Source organism: Alosa sapidissima, chromosome 13 (assembly GCF_018492685.1).
Source record: "Alosa sapidissima isolate fAloSap1 chromosome 13, fAloSap1.pri, whole genome shotgun sequence".
NCBI lineage: Eukaryota > Metazoa > Chordata > Actinopteri > Clupeiformes > Clupeidae > Alosa > Alosa sapidissima.
The window spans coordinates 31,222,737-31,238,168 of NC_055969.1; the positions used below are offsets into that span (position 1 = coordinate 31,222,737).

At 43.4% G+C, this 15,432-nt stretch overlaps 1 protein-coding gene across 5 annotated transcripts in view; it reads right to left on the reverse strand.

Moving 5' to 3' along the window:
- The window catches only part of dennd1a (DENN/MADD domain containing 1A), an 87,445-nt gene extending 73,738 nt beyond the window's left edge, over positions 1 to 13,707 (reverse strand). For all 5 annotated transcript variants that reach the window (XM_042059089.1, XM_042059091.1, XM_042059088.1 and 2 more), the window contains exons 1-2: positions 13,567 to 13,707; positions 12,276 to 12,340 (exon numbers count right to left, since the gene is read on the reverse strand). In XM_042059089.1, the coding sequence (XP_041915023.1) occupies positions 12,276 to 12,340; positions 13,567 to 13,583 (82 nt within the window). In that variant the 5' untranslated portion in view covers positions 13,584 to 13,707. The remainder of the gene's footprint in view (positions 1 to 12,275; positions 12,341 to 13,566) is intronic.
- Between the last annotated feature and the right edge of the window lie 1,725 nt (positions 13,708 to 15,432).

Consider the following 15,432-nt stretch of genomic DNA (forward strand, 5'->3'; position numbering starts at 1 on the left):
GGCCACAGCATCCCTGGGGGTGATGGGGATTCATCACCTATCGGCAGGGAGCTGGGAGTGAGAATTGGAGCTGACACTCACCTCAAGACACCCTGCTCCGCTGAGATGGAAGAATGTGTTTAGGAGCACGCACGCGCACGCACACACACACACGCACACACTTCCTTGAATTTCCCCTAGGGATCAATAAAGTATCTATCTATCTATCTATCTATCTATCTATCTATCTATCTATCTATCTATCTATTTACACACGCACACACACACAGTACAATATGATGCATACAATTGCCTATACTACCCCTGACATATTCCAAAACCTATATAACATGCAGACAACCACTCACACAACTAACCAATAAACGGACAAATGGAAGACAAAGAGAAAGACATCAACAATTAAAACAATTTATATGATATAAAAACATGCACATGCACATGCATACGCACACACAAACACACACACACACACACACACACACACACACACACACACACACAATCTTGAGTCACATGTCAAGGTATGCCATTTAAGGCCATTTTTAGTAAGACCTGCGACACAAAGACTTAAAAGCCCTGATCCATATTTCAAAGGAGAAGATGAGATGAAGTTAACTGCTGAGGCAGCTCGCGCTGTTTGCCCTCCCATCCAGAGCCACCGTAATGAAAAGGAGGGAGGCATGAAAGAAGGAATGGAGGGAGGGAAAAAAAGAAAGAGGAAGGAGAAGAAAAAGGAGAAGAAAAAAAAAAAAACACATAGACAGCCATCAATAAAAGGATGTGCATTTTTAAAAAGCATCGCACCGCACTGAGACTTCCCCTGTCTTTTTGATCTGGCTGCTTTTAATTGTGCAGCGTGTGGGGCTACAAACAGCCGGCCTTGGCCTGCCAGTAATGGGGACTCTGCTGGAGGCCTGCAGGAGGCCTGCAGGAGGAGGAGGAGGAGGAGGAGGGAGGGGAGGAGGAGGAGGGAGGGGAGGGGGCAGGCAGAGTGTGTGTGAGGGGGGGGAGTGTGTTACTCACAGGACATGGCTCTCCCAGGACCTGCACTACTGTAATTAAGAGAAGAGACCTCCTCGAGCCAGGAAAAACACACACCACACACACACACACACACACACACACACACACACACACACAAAAGAAGTCAGCTTGCATCACAACTACACCTGCTGAATGCCTTTACAGACGGGCTGATGGAAAAGCTGTTTAGTGCTGTCCAACAAGAGAAACGGTGTCTGAACAAACTTGTTGTTCTGGAGCATCAGACAGGGGCAAATCAATGGGCTCAGTGCCCTCTGTGGGAAGAGTCACTGGCAATGACCTTGAAAAGCAGAGAAGGGGGTCCGTGTCCTTAGCAGGTAAGTGTGAGGCCTCAGTAAAGTGCACCAGAAAAGAAAGGGGCTCACTGAGGGGAAACAGATGCTGAACAGAGACAGAAAGATGTCGTGGAAGAAAGTCACTCGGCAAGGACGAACCAAAGGATGAGAAGGAAAGAAGACAGAAGGAATGGGAGTGTGTGTGTGTGTGGGGGGGGGACATAAACATGTGCCATTTATAGTGTCGGACAAACCCAGAGAGAGAGAGAGAGAGAGAGCGAGAGAGAGACGGAGAGAGAGGAGAGGGGTTAGGTCAGTTCAGTTCTCACTGGCGTGCCAACACTCCCCATTCCTGTGGAGTCTCAGGCTCTGTTTTGGCAACCTCATGCTTGAGGACTCAGAATCCTGGCCGACCCCACTAAACAAAAACCCCAATACAGCGTCGGAGGAGTCCCCCATTTCCCAAAATACCTGTTTCACATGAGACAAGTCACAGGTCCATCCACTATGGAAACTACTGTGGCATTGTGCTAGCATACTGACACGAGGTCACTCCTGGTTACATGCAAACTCAGTTTTAGAATATCCATTTAGTTTTCCAACTGACCTCAACAGCAACGCAAAACTTGCACAAAATGCACAAGCTTGCATGCATGTGGATGAGAATGCGCTAGCTGGCTAGTTAGCCACGGCCAGTCCGGTTTTTTATATAGGTCAGTGGTGAGGGAGCTGGACCAGCATCATGGAGCAGTAACTTCAGCAGTATCCAGCCCCAGTGTGCTAACACTTCTAAAAATATGAGGCTTGTCCCCCACCCTTCCATTCTCTGCCCCCCCACCCAAACACATACCACAGGGGCTGGTGTCATCTGAACGCAGGCCTGAGGACCGCAGCTCCGGGACAGAGAGGGAGGCCAGCTGTCCGTGACCGGAGCTTAAGCGACAAACCAAAGTGTTGTGTGCTCTCAAAGCTGCAAGTGCGAAAGCTTTTTTTTGCTCCCAAAACACCATTGGTCAGTTCACTGCATGCAATCTCAGCAAACACCCACAACACAGCACGATGTCAGCTGTTCTTGCTGAGGCACGGTGCGGATCTCTCTGTGTCTGTGTGTCACGCACCCTCCCCCTCCCTCCCCCCCTCTATCTCACTTCTTTGGGCGGCTCTCGAGGAAGCATCTCAAGAGAGAGGAAGGTGAGGCGATGTGGCCTGACAAGACATGACACAAGCAGAATATCATGTGTCAATCAATCCACTCGCAGTGAACTCGGCTAACAAGAGCATGACATGTTTAACACACTTGCACTGCAACATATTACAAGACAGCACTTTTTCCTTGAGTAGCTGGAAGACTGGGGATTGTAAACTTGGTCAGGAATTCAGCTCTGGATTATAGAGTAGTTTCTGATATTGTGCTTGGCATGATTCCAAGACTATGGTACAAAAACACTACAGAAGATACACAAGAGAAAGCGAAGCAAGCTCTGGGGGGGGGGGGGGGGGGTGCGTGGAGGGTTCTCCAAGCGTGTTAAAAGTTAAACGCCGGCATCATGTCTCATCTAGCCTTTCACCCCCGCTCCTCCTCCTCCGCTTCTTCCATAGCCTGGTAAAACCTTCTGTTGCAAATCTGCTTCTCCATTCACTGGTGTTTGCCTGGATTAAGGCACTTTCACTGCCTGTGAAAACCTGACACAAGCCAAGCCAAGCCGAGCCAAGCCAAAGCCCTAGCCCAAGCCAGGCTGCTTGTAGCCACACACAGCCCAACCATAACCACACACCCAGCAGACAGGGGGGGCCCATGCCGGATCGGGTTGCAGGGCTGACGAGGGTGCGGTATGGACACAAGCCCACGGTCCTCCCTCTCTCTCGCTCGCTCCCACACAACACCCACCCCCAACAGAGGCGTCCCACTCAGGGTCTGATGAAGACATCAGGGGCTCCTGAGCGAAGTGGGAACCGATCCAGGTGTGTGTGTGTGTGTGTGTGTGTGTGTGTGTGTGTGTGTGTGTGAGAGAGAGAGAAGAACCAGAGAGCTAGAACTAGGAGGCTAAAAAGAAAGGTCAGAAAGAAAATGAGGCAGAGGTTTGACAGACTAAGCCAAAAAAAAAAAAAAATGAAGGAGGGGGCTCTAGTGCTCCAATTTTGTTTGTTTTTTCCCCTCCTCCTCCAGCTGAAAAGGGGGACAAATCCAGCATAGTCTTATTTCCGACTAAGGTTTGGCTCGCTTTCCCTCGTCTTCTTGTGTTTTTTTTTTTCTGCTCGATAAAGCACTGGAGAGCAAATAGCACAGTCTTCCAACTGAAGGAGCCCTGCCTCTGCAAACAAAACAAGGCCGCCTTAATCCCAAAGCCCTGGAGACAGAGAGAACAGGAGAAGGAGGGAGGGGTGTGTGTGTGTGTGAAAAAGAGAGAGAGCGTGAGTGTTTCTATCTGTCTCCCTGTCCGCCTGTCGATGTGACTATGTTTCCATGGGTCTGTGTGTCTGTCTACATCTCCTTGTGTATGGGGATTGTGTGTGTGTGTGTGTGTGTGTGTGTGTGTGTGTGTGTGTTGGGGGGGTGCTGGGTGAAGTCGGATGGGAGGTGGCATGGGGGTGGAGAGGAGAGGACGTTAGTCATATCATAAATAGTCGGCCTGCACTGTGGGACTGGACAGGGCTGGGTGGAGAGGCGAAATGGGCCTTAATCATGCAGAACACATTGATTGTCAGCTGTGGGGCAATGCCACGCGAGGGTCGCAGCCAGTCGGGATCAGTTTGATTGCATCAACTGAAATTGGACAAATTGGGGAGATGGGAGATGGATGGATGGATGGATGGATGGATGGATGGATGCATGCGAGCTTGCAGCGCCCGGCGAAACCAACTGCGAGACGAGGAGACTCAAGAGTGCAGCGGCCGTCGCTCGGCGACCCAGAAAAACAAAAGGCATTTGCGTTCCATGTCTGTCATGATTCAGTGCAACTGAAGTTTTTTTTTTGTTGTTGTTTTGCTATTTTGCCATTGTTGTCTTTTTTCTCAAAACTGAGCTCTGAATGCAAGCTGGTTTTTAACAAGTAAATTATTATCGGTCAAATGGAAACTACAAGAGAAAAAATCTATGGAAATACTATGTGGCGGGGGGCTGTATGACCACTGCGGCAGCACAGCTATACAGTATTCACACACGACTTAACTTCCATGAAAAAGATACATCGTCTATTAAACTTTAAGTCTCTATGTTTCTCTCTCTCTACATTCTCTCACTCTTCCTTCCTCTCATTTTCCTTTCTCTCCCTCTCTCTCTCTCTCTCCACCTCCTTCCCACACTTCCCTCCCTTCCTTGCTCAAACCCAAACCACTGCTTGGCACTAGTCCTGTGCCGCTCTACAATCAGAGAGCGAACGAGCGAGCGAGCGAGAAAGCGAGAAAGCGAGAGAAGCAGGAAGCTTAATTAGTGTTTGCTGCACTCCTGCTGCCGTCACTCCTCAGGGGCCAGGCCCGCAGTTCCCACGAGGGTCAGGGGTCACGCTGCTGACCTCGGGGAGGCGGAATGTGAAATACCACTGTTACACTCATCAAAGCGTGCCTGATCGTAGCCGGAAAAAAAACAGCAGCTAGCCACCAGTAAACAACTGAAAGGGCTTCTGAGTTTAAATTACAAAGTCACACTTTTTTCCCTTTTAGAGCACTTCTGAAAAACAGCTAAAGTTTCTACAACAATTCCTTGAGATGATCTGTGTTTTGACGCAGAAAATCCATCCTGCGGTCCAGCATTATCTGATTCGGCCATTTTAAAGGTTATTGTGGGTTCCCATTAAAGGTCCGACTGTTTTCTTTGTGGCTGTGGCCCTTTACGTATCGACCTTCCAATTAAAACCATGTCCGAGGAGGAGGCCAAATGCCTGTGTGTTTGGCTGCACACCTCCTGTGAAGTGGAGCCCCCTGAATGTAGGTACGCCAGTGTCCCCTTCTCCCTGTGCTGAACAGGGGATAAAGGACCCAAGGAGTAGTGGTAGCTCATTCACATGGAAATGCAATGACTCTGATTAACTCTTTCTGAGTTAACCGTTTTGCCATTTACAAAGAATCACCACCACCACCACCACCCATTCACAACGGAGCAGGGTTAAGAAGGCCTTGAATGTGTGTAGAACAGCGATTTGGGCCCATGGTGAGCAGCAGTGGACTAGCTCCAGCAGTGAGGTATTAGAGAAACTCTCAAGAGACTATAGACTCCAGTTAGTTCTCCTCTCACAGTCCACACAGGAAATGTTTTAATCAAGATATGCCAAGCCACTTTTCTTTTAAATGACCTCCATTAAATCTAGCCTTATCGTACAGACAGGTGTGGGGCAGCCGTGGCCTACTGATTAGCACTTCGGACCTGTAACCGGAGGGTTGCCGGTTCGAACCCCGACCAGTAGGCACGGCTGAAGTGCCCTTGAGCAAGGCACCTAACCCCTCCCCGAGCGCCGCTGTTGATGCAGGCAGCTCACTGCGCCGGGATTAGTGTGTGCTTCACCTCACTGTGTGTACACTGTGTGCTGTGTGTGTTTCACTAATTCACGGATTGGGATAAATGCAGAGACCAAATTTCCCCTCACGGGACCAAAAGAGTATATATACTATACTTATACTTATACATAGGTTATCACACAAAATCACCGGCTGCCCTGCAAAACGGTCCCGTTGTCAGGTGTTTTTCTATGCCACATGTTCACACAAGACTTTCATTGAACATCCAAAGAAAGAAAGAAACTGGTCATTACAGCAATAGACTAGTTTGTGACTAGCTTGTGACAGACTGAGTGTGCCAGCTTGCTTTTCCGTAGAATTGAAATACAGTGTTTTCAGCTGTGGACCCGGTGTAGGCCAGGTGTAAGAATATGAAAGAAAGACAAAGTGGATGTGTGTCAAAGTTTTCAATAGACCCTTTCAACAATAAAAACAAAAACAATGCTTGAACGTTCTATTTGGGCCCCAATCTACTTCCTCTGCATTAAGATAACATATGGAATGTTAAAAAGGAAGCCTTGTGGGGCCAACTATGATGCTGATAATGGAACTCTCTTGAAAGGGTCCATACAAATTATTAAAAGTACTTTAATCTAATACAATACGCAACCATTTCATTGAATATGATGTACCAATCCTATATTCAGGTCTGACAGTGTTACCATTAGAAATGATCTCCATATAGATCACATGCACGATTGACAAAAGAGGAGAGACAGTCAGTGTAACAAGTTGTAATCCAATACGCATTAGGTGTAGATGGCATCATTTGAATAGCATCATTTAAATGATTAATTAATGCCTAAGCCTACACTAGTGCACAACTCCCCTTCAGCAGCCAGAAGCTCATGACCTAAGAAAAACCCTGCTTTGTCATCACTTAAATTCCCGCAACAGCTGCCCTATGTCACACCACAAGTCTCTAGATATCTGCTTTTGCAAAATGACTAGATGGCCTCACAACTAATTCTTCATCAGTGATTTGCCCCCCAGTAATAAACAGACTTAATTTAATCTTCCAAATGTTGAGACTGAAATAACCAATGGTTCATAGCTGTGAATGTAATGTCATGTCGAGGCAAAACAATTCAGAAATCAACTTCAACATAGGGCTAGGCAGTATGGCTAAAAATCATATCTCCATTTGCTGTGGAGGACATTTAGATTTACATTTATTAATTTAGCAGTACTTTAATGATCCAAAGTCACTTCAAAATCAGGAAAAAGGTGGAGACATTAGGTAGCAACTAATAGTACAGTAATCAATACTACTTGTATTACCAGATGATGAGTGTAGAAGTTTAAGAACTAGTCAAAGTGTAATCAAAGGAGAAAGTGCTAGAACAAGAAGGAGGTAGAGGAGGGAAGAAGGGGAAGAGCATGGTGAGAGAAAGTGGAATAGAACATTAGGTCCAGTATTCCAATATGGAAAGTGGAATAGAACATCATGTCCAGTATTCCAATATGGAAAGTGGAATAGAACATCATGTCCAGTATTCCAATATGGAAAGTGGAATAGAACATCATGTCCAGTATTCCAATATGTGTCCAATATTCAGAGGTGGAAAGTAACGAAATACATTTACTCACGTTACTGTATTGAGTAGTTTTTCTGTGTATTTTGTATTTTTTAAGTAGTTTATAAAATCGGTATTTTACTTTTTGAGTGAAGTATTGTACTTCGCTACATCAAAAATCCCATCTGTTACTTGAGTAAAAAAAAAAAAGTTAAGACTAACGAAAACAGAAAGGGAGAGAAAAAAAAATCACGCCCTAAACCACTAGCCTAGTGTTAATGATCAGCATGTAGCCTACAACAGGACATGAATCAAGCTGAGGCCATGCAGTCTTTCTGAAAGTGATGGAGATGGAGCTGGATCACGAGATGCATCAGATTAGCCTAACCTATGAAAGTGTATTTTCCACTATTCCAATGGGTTGTCTCAGTTCGTTTTAGCACCAATGATTGCGGAGATATTCAAGCAAACACCATGGGATTTCGTGTTTTGACGTTTGTGCTCACCTTTCTTTGGAAAGAAGTTTATTAGCAGTTGTTTCCCCTCATTTTGATGTCTCTCTTTTTCCTGTTTTGGCCTTTGTTTTTAGTAACCTGACTTGGCTTACTTGGAGAAAGACATTGCACCAGCAGCACAACAATTAGTGGTCCACTACTAGCGATGCTCAACTAAATAAACAAAAGATAGACTACCTTATGAATCGTGCAGGCGGACTAAACCATTTAGCTCTTTAGCAAGGGAGAGTGAGAGTGACCTTAGACAGTTTTCACTATGTTTTGTATACAAAATCCAGTCAGTCAAACTTTACATTTAATTTTGAAGTTAAAATATTCAGGTAAAATAAATATATGGTGGAAATAAGTATTGAACGCTTAATTTTTTTTCCAGTAATTAGCCTAAACTTCCAGTGAGTCTATTCGAAATTTTCACCACACATTATATTAACACACATATAGGCCTAAAAAATCCAAACATAAGAGTTTTGTGTATTAAAGTGGAATGACACAGGAAAAAAGTATTGAACGTGCCTACTGAAATTTCTTCAATACTTTGTGGAAAAGCCTTTGTTTGTAAAGAAAGCTTCAAGACATTTCCTGTATGACAAAACTTATTAGTCGCAGTATCAGGTGTGATTTTGGTCCATTGTTCTAAACAGATTCCAGGGGTCCCTCTTGTGAATCCTAATCTTTAGTTCCAGATTACTTCCAGAACTGTTTAATTGAATTGGCTGCCTTCAAGTCTTTCTGGAGCTTTCTCCGAGTGGTCCTTGGCTCTTGGAATTGACTATCCTTCTGACTCCCTGGTCAGAAATATTGCGAGGAGATCCTGTGCCGTTTGATGATGCAGTGATGTTACTTCCACTTGGAGATAATGGCTCCCATGCTGCTTACTGGAAGATTCTGAAGTTTTGAAATGCATCTGTAACCAGTTTCATTGATATGTTTTGCAACAATAAGGTTGCAAAGGTCTTGGGAGAGCTTTTTGCTTTTATCCATCATGAAATGTTTCTTGTGTGACACCTTGGTAATGAAAAACCTTTTTATAGCCCATCAATATGTAAACTACTAACCAAGCTTATATTAATTTGCGCAGATAGAAAGGATAACTACTCTTTAACTACTTACAGATTCCAGCTCGTTCCTTGCCTTAGTACTTTTTCTTAGCGTGTTCAATACTTTTTCCATGTGTTATTCCACTTAATTACACATGACTCTACTTATGGAGTTGTTTGGATTTTTTATGTGTGGATTACCTGAGTTATTACTAATGCCTGATGAAAATGTTGTGCCCCCTGTATTCCACTTTTCAAGGGCCCTCTCCTCCATTGCCCTATACTTCCCACTTTCCCCCCCAGTTCGACGCCCTTTAATCTGCTGAACCTTCTGCTCGTTTCCAAATATAAAAAAAACTCTCTGCAACTCAACATTGGCCTGCCTGCCTCAGCTGCCTGTGAGGGGCTTTTCAGTTGTGCTGGATTACTGTTCACTGCAAAGCAACCCAAGGATGAGTGCAACTAACTTTGAAAATCAACTACTGCTCAAACTTAAAGGAGAACTCCGGTGATTTTTCACATAGATCTCCATTTCTCAACATCCTTATCAGGCAAGTACCTCCACTCGGCGGCCATATTGCAACACTTTTTGGGCACTTATCGTGCATCTATTTCGGCAGAAATGTGTGTGCGTAAAGCTTCACGACACCAATCTTGCTCCAGCAGCGAGATCACAACAGATGATTGGCATGATGTCTTCACAGCACACCACATGATTGGCTTAATGTATTTTACAACACACCACATGATTGGCTCAATGTATTCACATGTCAACGTTTTGCCGCGGAAGGGTTGTGAAGTTTGCGCTACAAACTAACCCCATGCATTACTATGGAGGATTTTTTGAGTGCTGTATCTCCTCATTAGAAAGTCTCTGGTAAAACTGGTTGTTCTGGTACCCCCCCCAAAAAAAAAAAGTAACTAAGTAACTTTTACTTAAAGTACATTTTAAATGAACTACTTTTTACTTTTACTTGAGTACATTTTCAGATCGGTATTTTAACTTGTACTTGAGTAATATTTCATCAAGGTATAGGTACTTTTACTTGAGCACAATATTTTCATACTTTTTCCACCTCTGCCAATATTCCAATATGTGGTTTAATGTTCTGCATTTCTCATTAGTGGGCCACTTTGACACTAAAAGTATGATATCTTTACTGTCCCTGTGTATATGTATATGTGTTATATATTATGACTTTGCAGTGTTTCACTGTTCTGCATGGCTGCGTCAGTAGCTATCTGCTCCGGATTGCCAGGTTGCCACTAATCAGAGTCTGATTCAGTGTAGTCCACATGAGATGGGATGACCAACGCCATCTCCCCTCAGCCTGGAAGGATGCTTAAACTCTAACTATTTCCTTGTCTAGTCAGAGCAGCTGATGGATCTTTAGGTGAAGTCATGCTGTCTCTTCCCTGATGTGCATCATTGTAAATAAACTCTGTTCCTGATTTTTCATACTATTGGTCTGACTGGGTCTCTATTTCATCTGTGGTATCAAAATTACCATCAATGGTAAGTGCATGCTAGGTGTGTTGGGTTACTAGAAGTGTTAGGAGAGGAGGTACCCTTGGGAGAGTTCGTCTTTATAGACCCCCTTAAGAGTTCTTTTTTACCTTAAAATAATGCTTCCAAAATAATTTTGGCGGCACATAAACTCTTAATATGGCAAACGGCCCTTCTGTTGCACTCTGAGCAGGTCTTATCGGTTGGAAAACAGCCACAGGAAGTTTGGTGTTCGGGTAAGAATGTTTCACGATTTTCATGAGATGTCTTCGGGTCAACTATTCTAGAAGTTGCATGGCTGGTTCTCTTGTTAGTGACTCGCTACAGCTATGCTGTTTGGCTATGCTAGGTGAACGATTCCCCCATCACATGTTTGTTTACCATCAAATTGGCTTTGTCAAGGTTATATTAAGGTGAAAATCTTGCATACCTTTAAGTATCAGTATTTGTTTGTAATAACAAAAAGTTATGCTGTCCTATATCTAAGTAGTAGCACTTGCACATACAGCATAATAACACAACTGCAGGCCTACACACAGCAAACATGTCAGAGCAGTAATTTAAAGGCGAACTATGCAGGTTTTTTAGCTTAATTTACCTTAATTTAATAGCTTCGGAGTCATTGGAATGGTTATATGACTTTTTCGGGTTGAATGGTGGCTGTCCTGCTTCCCCCTAGGTCCTGTGAGCGGAAAAAACACCCTTGCGACTTTGGGCCGGCGGGCCGACGGCCTCAGTGTCAGGAAGTATAACGAGTGTAACAAATTGCTGTACTGCATTTAAATACACATACACATTAGGCACCAGCTAGAACAAGGTAGCGATGGAGTTTCTCAGACATTCGTCATGACAGAGCCAGCGAAATGAAGCAAAACCCGAGAAAACAGCGAAGAAATTGGCAATACTGCATAGTTTCTCTTTAAGTATAAATGTCAGTGGTGGAGGAGGGTGTTTGATAATGGGTGAAACAAAGTTGAAAATAAAATTCTGTGAACGCATTATTTTTTACTTCTTTTTAGGCTTAGTAGCCTAAACAGAATGTCCCCTTCAAAATATTAATAATCAGTGGTGTTATCAGGATATCATCCTAAGGTGGGCATTTGGACATGTAATCCTACCTGTCTACCATAGTATAGGCTACAATCACAAAATGATCACACTTGACACTAAAATATTACAACATAATGCAATCAAAAACTGTTCTGAACAAATTGTTCTCCTGTGCAACGATACACCTGAACCTATTTTTCACTGACATGATCACAGAAAAAAAACTAGCTAACTCCAAAACGTTTTCATGGTAAGAATATTTGTTAGGGTGGGTCACCACAGTAGAAATATTTGTACAATTCTAATTCAAAATGGAACAGAAACTCTTTTATATATAACTGGATGAACACAAATAGACTAGGGAGAAGTACATTAAGATACAAGCATTCAAGTAATCTGTGAGCACCCCTGGTACAGATATAGTATCCCTGGTACACAGCATGTACCACTGCATGCATCTTAAACACTAGTGTTTCTCTGTCCTCTGTAACAGAGGAACTGAAACTGAGGCAGAAAGTGCTGAATGGACACTTGGAAGAGTAGGCTTAGGTCCACAGAAGAGTGGTCACATGCTAGCACACTAAGTTTGAGTCTGTGACAGTACCACACTTCTCTGTGAGTAGAGGCATCATCTTTCAAGATTCACTGCAATATACGGTGGAATATAACCCCGAGATACGACTTTTCCCAGTGACTCTGATGTGATCCACCACAGTGCGTTGGGTGTTGAAATAGACAGAGCACAATCACTTGAGCATTCACCCCATTCAGAACACCTTAAGTTATTCATGAGAATGTCAGGGACTCCTGAGTCCTGAATGTGAAAGCTGATAGCCTACCTGGTCCTGCCGTTCCAGGGTGTATCACCTCCACATACACTTCGAACGTTGACTCTGGGCTCTCCCTGCAAAAAATCACATGTAAAAGACAGAGGTCAACCGAGGCTGAACAACAACTGATTGCAACAGAATGTACAGAGCCCACATGCAAGTGTTCAGGCAAGTCAGAACTGAGTCAGTGGTGTTTCTCAGAATGTGTGGGTTACCATGGAAGTGAAGTCACTGACAAAAAGATGTGAAATCTTGGTTGGTTTACAGTGTCAACCCTTCTGCTGCCAACTGTGATCCAAACCCAGGTTCTCAGTAAACTGAGTTGGAGGAATGTGATTACGGTCATAGCAGATCTATATGTGTTCAGTGATTACAGAAGTGCAGTGCTGGTTGAAAGGAAGGAATGCTAATTACTTCACAACTTTGGTAACACTGTCCCTTTTGCAATGAGTAGGCTATTGCTGCATTCTGGAAGGCAGTTCGCAATGTAGATGTTGAATTAGGTGAAATCACTTGACTTAATGAAAATATCAAAGAACAGCCTCAGTGTCTTCCGACTGAGTGTCAAATAATAATGGAGGTCAAGAGTACGGTCTTTCTACTGGGGCTAGTGAAGAAAAATAAACAATGTTGACAATTCAATGTTAATAGTGTAGGCCTACCCATCAGACGTGACATTTACATCCTTTTGAGAAAACAGTAATGGAACACTTTATGATAGACTAGGCCTACATAACACAGTGAAAATATGGCATCATAAACGCAAACAAGTCGTTCACGTCTGGCGCAACATAACCTCACATCAAATTGATAGCAGAACTGACTAGCTTAGCATTCTGTGTTTCCAGCTGAACTTGAAACAATGTATTAGCGCGTTGACACATTTCTTAATTCCTACCGACACATGTAACAATGTATCAAGACAGACCGCAGAAACAATGTTCAAGGACAGAACCTTGTGTGCGCAAATGTAAACATTCGTAGCCTTCACCTACACTAGGATACAGATAGTAAAGGTGCCAAGCCTTCACATTGTTTACATGTTCACACATGGTATTTCCCTGAGGTAAAAGGCAGGAAATAGGGACACCAACGCTTATTCTCATTGCCTACACATAACAATATGTAGTAATTATATACAATTTCAAATATCGCATGTGATAAGATGAGTATATTAACCAAATATCAGGACATCCTTTCTGCCGTAACAGATCCAGGCCTTGTGGAGCCACTGTCACTTTCTCGATAAAATGTAGGATTTTCTTTTGTGACCTGAAATTCGAGAATAAATAACGCTTACTTGATACGAGACCCCATTTTCTTTAGTCACGGAATCCAAGCTTATCGTAGCTCAAATGGGGCAAACATGCGTTGCTCGACTGAATATTTTTCTGTTACCCCTGGTCAGACGGTCCAAGGGAACGCCATGGTTTCCACGCGCCGATCACGCTACCAGTGCGTGGAGGAATTATGGGGTTTGTAGTTTCCATTCATAAGTCCCTCCCATGAATGTCATGGTTCCCAAAACGTTTAAAATACAACTCCCATAATCCACGTCTGCGCGGATGGACAGTCGCCTGATGAGGATGGCTGTGTATCATCTTGCCTTGGTACACTGTCGTCAGACAGGCAGAAGACTGGGTGGAACACATCACATATATGATTTCGCATCCTTTCTTTACATTTCTTGAATTATTTCTACATTTGAGGAGTAATCCGTATTGCTTTATTATAGACTCTGTGTTTTATGTATCGTCTCAGTCATACTCATTTGCTTGGTAGCCTATTTAGAAATAGGCTATGGAATTTGTACAGGGCTCTCTATATGTATCATGCCCCTATGAAATATGTTTCTATATCTCCGGCTTCCAAGCACACATAGTCCTTATCAGTAACCTACCTATAATGATAGTGAAAGCAGTGTGTGTTAAGATAATCAAATGTGTCATTGATATTAGGTATCTATGCAAAGCAGGGAGCGATGACAGCAAAGGAGCAGGAGTTGGGCTACATGGCCGCCAACTTTGAGGCACGTTGGAAAACGATAAGCTAGCTGGTATCAGAGTCGTCCTAACTATGACCATGAGCATATGTGATTCTGATGGCCAAGATCCCTGACTTTAGGAAACCTACGTAAGTGACAGCCTAAGTAGGCATAATGAAATATGTTTGCTTAATCATGGTTGTTATTTGGTTACTGGACAATATGACCATGTTGTTTGATCTAGAAGCTATAGATATAACCGATGATATGTCTAGCCATTACCTTTCAAGTTAATAGTATAGTTGGTAGCCTAATCTCCAATAAGAACCCTACTTGATCAGCTGGGTGGATCTTAAGACTTAGACACTAAAATTATGCTGTTCAGTTCTGTATTCTGAGGGATATGTTTTTTGTGTTTTTTAAGAGTTTTCTTCAGAACCATACCCTGGCTTCACAACATTACCTGGGGCCTTTGTATTGGCACATGCGCATTATCTGAAACCTTTTCATTGGTTAAAGGAATGGCCATATGATGATTCAGCATTTTTTCTGCATAGCCAGAACTGCGCCAGCAGTAAGTGAAATATTGTCTATTTATATGCACCGTCAAATCATTTGCCTATGTTAAGAACAGCAAATGCGTTTTATAACTTAATAGCGCCTCCCCTCTCACATACTGCTCTACAACATGTGCCGGTAAAAAGGGTTGCATTTTGATTGTACTTAACCTTAATGGGACTTTAACCTTCTGGCTTGTACATCTCACGTCACTATGAAGACGTGTCTGTCAACAAAAGCAACAAAACTTATTTGTGACCTTCAGTGCTATAGAAGTGGTAAGGTATGGTGTTGTGATGAGAGATCAGATCTCACAAATTGATTAATTGGGGTTATGCCTAAATATCATCACGGAAAGAACAGCCTGCTCAGACTGGCGTTTCACTGTTGCATTTTAATTACAGGGTAGCAATATTTGCAGTAATTTATAGCATTTTACTTGGAAGTGGACTAGGGTACAGTCAATAGGACGCATTTGGCAGCAGAAGGCTAGCCTATTTAATGGCGAGATTACTTCACTAATCACTGTGGTCAAAACTTTGCACAGGATAGGCTATGCAGACGGCTATGCAGGCCAGTATTCATCCAATCTAATCCCTGTTAGAAGTGTTTCTGATCTGCAGA